The sequence below is a fragment of the Ursus maritimus genome, unplaced genomic scaffold (assembly GCF_017311325.1).
Source record: "Ursus maritimus isolate PB19 unplaced genomic scaffold, ASM1731132v1 scaffold_27, whole genome shotgun sequence".
Classification (NCBI taxonomy): Eukaryota; Metazoa; Chordata; class Mammalia; order Carnivora; family Ursidae; genus Ursus; species Ursus maritimus.
Window position 1 is genome coordinate 9,177,484 of NW_024425230.1, and position 6,262 is coordinate 9,183,745.

The window sequence follows — 6,262 nt, forward strand, 5'->3', positions numbered from 1 at the left end:
ATGAACAGCTAAAGCTGCCTTGGGTACTCCACACAGACGTCTGACAACTGTCTTGGCCTCTGTGATGAACTGGCAGCATCTGCCGAGGCGTGGGCGGGGAGCATTTGCCTTGCAGACTGCCACAAAGAGAGGTAGAGGATGTGTTCAAACTATGAAAAAGGAAGGTCCAAACTATGAAATTGTGCTAAGACAACAGACATAAACTGAAAATGTTCCAGGCAGAAGGGCTGTATGGGCTGCCCAGGAATAGGAAACAGCAGCATAGAGGAGGCGACCAAAGCCCAGAAGGCTTATGGGCTTCTATCAAGGTCACACGCTGGTAAGTGCAGAGCTAGCCTTGGACTCATTCACCCTTCACCAAGCTTCAAGGCTACAGCTAACCTGCTGTGTACCTTCAGGCCAGTCCCCAGTGTCTCCGAGTCTTAAATTCCTCTCTATAAAATGCAAAGTTGTAGCTTAAGAAATTCAAACGAATTTGCCAGTACAAATCTCTGCTCTCTACCCACTGGAGTTTTGAAACATCTAGTGAAAGCCAGTCACTCAGCATCTGCTCCTTTCCATCTCCTACCCTTCCAGGGAGAAGGTGGGTGTCTTAGTTCGGGCTGCCATAACAAAATACAGACTGGATGGCTTCAATAATAGGAATTTATGTCTCAGAGTTCTGGAATCTGTAAGTCCAAGACCAAGGTCCAGCAGGGTTCAGATTCTGGCAAGGGCTCTCTTCCTGGTTTGCGGACGGCGACCTTCTCACTGCAGCTCCTCATGGTCTTTCCTCTGAGTGTGAGCAAGGAAAGAGAGAGAGTAAGAGCAAGCTCTCTGCTGTCTCTTCTTCTAAGGACACTAATTCTATTGGACCAGGGCCCCACCCTTACGACCTCACTTAACCTTAATTACTTCCTTATAGGCCATCTGTCATTATAGGCCCTCTGTCACATTAGGGGTTAGGATTTCAACATATGAACTTGGCGGGGACACAGTTCAGTCCTTAGCAGGCTGACACAGGGGAGAGGATGCTCTAGGTTTGGCAGGAGCTGGAGGGGGATCTGAGTAGGCCTGTCGGCTTATGGAGGATTGATTGCAGCTTTCTCAGTGGTGCTGGAACAGTGGGGCTGCCGTTGGTGGATGTGACCCAGTCATACTTCAGAGGATGAGCCATGTTGTTCCAGCACCTCCTCTCTGACCTCACCTGGGCCTGAGGAACCGCATCGTAGCCAGCCTAGCCAACGGCCTGGAGAGAAAACTAGGGGATGTTTCTGAAGAAACTGTTTACCAAGTTTTAGCAGGCACCCTGGCTGAGCTGGGCCAGTGGAGAAAGCGGAAAGTTCTGCTCAGAAGCTTTTATAAGACCGTGGGCTTCTTAGTCTGTCTGAGGTTGGATTCTGCCTCTTATGCTGAGTAGCTATGACATCTAGGACAAATCACAATTTCTGTGCCCAAATATCTAAGTTAGGAATTTCAATAGCTGCTACTAACAGGAATCTTAACCTCTTAAACAATGGAGACATTTAGTGCTTCCCTGCACACTTTCCATCTTTCTGCTTTGCCATCCTTAGCACGTGGATTCCACCTCCAAGACTGCCTCATGTCCGAGATGAGCTGCAGGTGCTCTAGCAATCACATCTTCATTCCAGGCATCAGGAGGGAGGGTAAGCAGAACACACATAGTTTATGGAGCTTTTCCAGATGCCTGCCTTTTAAACGTTTCAGAAGTCCTACCAACATTTTCCTCTTTCATTGTATGAAACTTATTCATGGGGTTTACCCCATGGCAAGGCAGACTGGGAAGTGTAGTCTCTGCTTGGTGTGTTGCTGCCTCAAATAATATTGGGGTTCTTTTCCAAAGTGAAAGGTTCGAATGGATATTGGGTAGGCATCTTGCAATTTCTGTTCTACTCAGTTTTTCTGTCTGTAATTTGGGGATTGTAATAATACCTACCTCACAGGAGTGTTGTGTTGCCTTGTACCCAGTATAGACTCAATATATGTTAGCTAAATTACTGTCTATGAAGAGAGAATGAAGCGGAAAAGGAAAATAATGTTGGCATTGCTATGAAGATAGTTTTGATCTTACAGACCTAGTGAAAAGGTCTCAGGGGTCCCCAGGACTCCCAGGTCACATTTTGAGAACTACTGCTTAAAGAATCAGATTATTCTTGGACGCTGACCAAGCTGTAGCGTAACCCTGAAAGAGCATACAGCCATCCTTTTGTCTTCATGAAGTTTGGATAATTTTTGTTAACAGATGATGACCTAGTTTTTATTTTTCCAAGATCTAACATAATCTGTAATGCCCTTTCCGTGTATGTGTATGTCTTTGTCTTTGCTTATCTTTAGAAGTGTAAACCCCATGAGCGCTTGCCGCTGTGCTCCAAAGCTTGACACGTGGAAGTAGATCCAGAAACAGAAACTTGACAATGTTGAGCTTTACCGGCGCCCTGAGCTCCTGGAAAACAGTGAAGGTTAAGACCTTCCCATCTCCACCCACCCATTGTGTTCTGGAAAATGACTTACTGCAAAGAACCACCCTTCCTTCCCCGTATGACTTAAATAAGACTCTCGAATGCCTTCCTTGTTTACCTATGACAAGGCCAGACACAAACCCTCTAAATTCTCTTTCTTTGCCTCATAAGTGGTTAGCTGAGCCTCTTGTCCCCACTGATCAATCAGAACAAAATGCTTGTTAACCAAAATTCCATGAAGCCTCTATCCTTCATCCAGGCCCCTGAATGGACTTCAGCCTACCCTCAGCCTGAGCCAGCATACAGTCCCTCTTGAGAATAGTCTGGCCTCAGGTAGATTGTTCTCATATCTACTATCCAATTCTGCCACCCTTTTGTCCTACTTACCCACACCTGGTTCTTTTTAGCCTTGCTTACTTCTCTCTATAAAAGGAAAGCCCTTTCTGCCTAACTCTTGAGACGCTTGCAGACCTTATAGTCAGAGGGTTCTCCCTATGGCAAATCTTTTGCTCCCCTTGCAATAATCTTTTTGAATAAAAATCTCTCCGAAATCTGGATTTGTTTTTTATTGGACATGCTGAAAGAAGGAAATAAGAGAGTGGCTATATTAATTCAGCTTTGCAGATTCTATCTGACTCCTCTCCCTTTTAATCACATTCTTACATTCTGATGCCTAGACTTGCCAAATCCACCAGGCCATGACCAAGCCCTTTGGGCCAGGAATACAACTGTGGCTGACAGTTGGGCTTTTGGAGTCAGACACATTAGGATTTGGATTTTGGTGCTGCCATTCCCCTCCTCTGTACCCTGGGTCAGGTTGCTTAATGTCTCGCCTGTTGAGCCACTATTTTTACTGAGTGTAGGCTTTTTTTTTTTTTTTTTTTTTTTTTGGGGGGGACAAAACAGATGATAATTCGGGACAGGGGGATTCTGGCAATAAATCAAGTAAATCAACTGAGAAGTTGAATGCAGAAACAGAATGTCCTAACAGAGCATGGAGGGAGCCCCAGGGTATATGGGGTGGACAGGGAAGGCTCTGCTGAGAAAGTGACTTATCTGAGGCCTGGAGGTCAGAAGGTCCAGCCATGCCAGCAGCTGAGAGAAAGCTATTCCTGTGAAGGGCCAGGGGTGGGAGATCTGGGTGTTTAAAAGCCAGAAAAAGGGGAGAGTGGCTAAAAGGAAGGAGTAAATGACAGAGAACACACTGGAGCCCTCTCACTGTCCTGGCCTTTGTCTGCCAAGATAAAGAATTCGACTTTGATTTTACGTAGGATAGAAAGCCATAAAGGGAGAGATCGTATTGTTTCAATCCTTTTGCTTTGTGATTTAATTTGATTACTACTGAGATTTCATTTTTCTTCCCTATTTGTATACTTTGGCGAATTGTGTGCTCACGCTCCCCACCCATTTATCTACTGGGCTGTTAGTGACTTTCTCATTAATTTGATGAGGTTTGTCTCAATTAAGGATTTTAATCTTTTGTGGCATTTGTTGCATTTATTTTCCCCTGGTTACGGTTTGCTTTTTAATTTTGGTGTCCTTTTTTGGGTTGGAATTTTAAACCTTTGTGCTTTAGTGTATGAGAGTGTTCACCCATCACTATTAAGCATAAGGAGTCCGCCGTCATTGACATTGGGTAAGTTGTGTTGTTTGTGGTCCGTGTTGTTGTGGTTCACTGGTTTACACTGGTGGACTTTTCTATCTTCGTGTGCGGGGAGGACCGAACTCCTCCTGTGGTGGTAAGAGCTCAAGATGTGGAGACCCTTGGTCCACCCAGGCCTAGCCAGAGGGGCCCCTTCCCAGCGGGAGGCCTCAGCAGGTGGCATCCACTCTCCCGGGAATCCGCCCCCTCGTTAGACAATTGACACAGGTGAGACAGCTGAGGCTCAGCAGAAAGCTAGGAGAGCGGGGTAAGCCTACAGCAGAAGCAAAAACTGCAGCTGGGACGAGCTGGTGCCGCGGTGACAGGCAGGCGGGCGGGGCGAGGGTCCGGTCGGAGGCTGGAGCCCCGCCCCAGCCCCGCCTCCCCCTCCGGCCGCCCCGGCCGCCTCCCGCCTCCGGGCCGTTTTCTGTGCTGACACTCTCCCGCCCAGCGGCTTGGTCAGAGCCCGCACGCTCAGTTTCGTGGCTGCCTCGCCGTCCCCGCCCCCAGGAGACCTGCTGATTTTCGTAGCCAATCAGCAGGCGCGGCTGGTCTCGACGGATCCCAGGCGCTGAGGTACCGGGGCTGGCAGGAGCGCGATCCCGGGAGGAACCGCGCGGGCCCCTCAGCGGCGCCGCGGCTGAGGGGGTGGGTCACCCTCACTGCCTCGGGGGCGAGCCACCCACCTGCCTCCGGAGGGCGCCGACCGCCACCGTCCGGGGCTGACCGGAGGTTGTTGGGGTTGAGGGCGAAGGTCGGAAAGGTCGTGCCTTTGTGGAATGTTGGGGTCCCGCTGGGCTAAGCGTAGGAGCGGGCCGCGCCCCGTTTTCTTTTTGTCAGCACCTGTGTGGGGCTTCCCTCCTTGCACGGAAAGGGGTCTGAGGGAAACTGAGGCCTGAGAGCCGCCGGGGCCTCTCGCAGGCCCTGCGCTCTGACGGGGAGGCCCGCGGCCCTCTGGCCCGCGAGGACGGGCCGCCTCCTCCCTCCCTCCTCCGGGCCGGCGGGTCTGTGGGGTGCGGGCGGGAGGGGGTGGGCGGCACGGTCGCGCGGGGGCCACTGGCTGTCCCCGAAGGCGCCGCTCCCCTGGGCTCCGAACCCCACGCCAGCTCTTCTGAAGCTGTCCTACCACCGTGTTTGAGATTTCCTTTCTGGAACCTCCCTCGGACAGTTCTGAGAGGGGAAACAGGGGAGTGTGGCTTTTGCACTTGGCTGGAGGTGAAAATAGAAACCAGGCGTGGGATGTAATAAAGGCAAAGGGACCTGTGAGAAACTGGACGAATTTCTTAGTTCGACAAGAATTTTCTGCCCATCTTGGCCCACATACTATGTAATTCACGCTTTCGGTATTGGAAATCAGAGTATTTTCTTCTCCTAGTTCTCATAAGCAAGTGCCTTAGTCTTGACCTTCTTGGCGAGGATACTTTGGAATGTGTAAAGTATTGAACAAGAATTGTTTTGTACAGAAGTTCCAAGCCCTTCCCTCTCATTGCAAGGATCCCAGCAGCTTCTTTACCTCCAGACCAAAAAGAGAAGTCGTTTCTTTATCTGTTTGGGTTTCGGGGAGACAGCAGCTATGGATGAGGAATAAGGGGGGAAGGAGGGATTCTTGCATTTTCTATGCAAAAAGGATGCAATTAGGGAAAAATTGCTATTTTTATATGCCTGTCTCTCCCCCCATCTCAGCTAGCGTAGAACACATTCTTTTTTGTACTGATGGTGTCTGTTGAGTAGTTCCAATAATCAGGGAAAGGAATAATCTCTAACATCAAGACACTTCTCTTTAATGTAGCCACAGAGGAATCCATGTGCCTTATGTGGAATTAACCATGGGGTTTGGTTTTCAGTTAAGAAAATGAGGCAGAAGGAAGTGTTAACCAAGACCTTCCAAGGCCCAGCCATTGTCTGTAGGACTCCGACCAGCCACGTTTACATGTTTGAGAATGGTGGTGGGGACTCAGGGGACTCCTCTGAGGAAGAGTCCCACCGCGTGGCTCTGCGGCCCCGGGGCAAGGAGCGCCAGAAGAAGGGTGCCCACCACCCTCACCAGCCAGGAGCAGGGGACGTGGTGCTGCTGCAGCGGGAGCTGGTCCAGGAGGACAGCCTCAACAAGCTCGCTCTTCAGTATGGCTGCAAAGTAAGAAAACCCACGGGTGAAGGTTCT

At 49.8% G+C, this 6,262-nt stretch overlaps 1 protein-coding gene across 1 annotated transcript in view; it reads left to right on the top strand.

The window, feature by feature from the left end:
- Positions 1-5,191: 5,191 nt before the first annotated feature.
- The window catches only part of LYSMD4 (LysM domain containing 4), an 8,131-nt gene continuing 7,060 nt past the window's right edge, over positions 5,192-6,262 (top strand). The window contains exon 1 of the mRNA XM_008687591.2: positions 5,192-6,235. Coding sequence (XP_008685813.1) covers positions 5,954-6,235 — 282 coding nt within the window. The 5' untranslated portion in view covers positions 5,192-5,953. The remainder of the gene's footprint in view (positions 6,236-6,262) is intronic.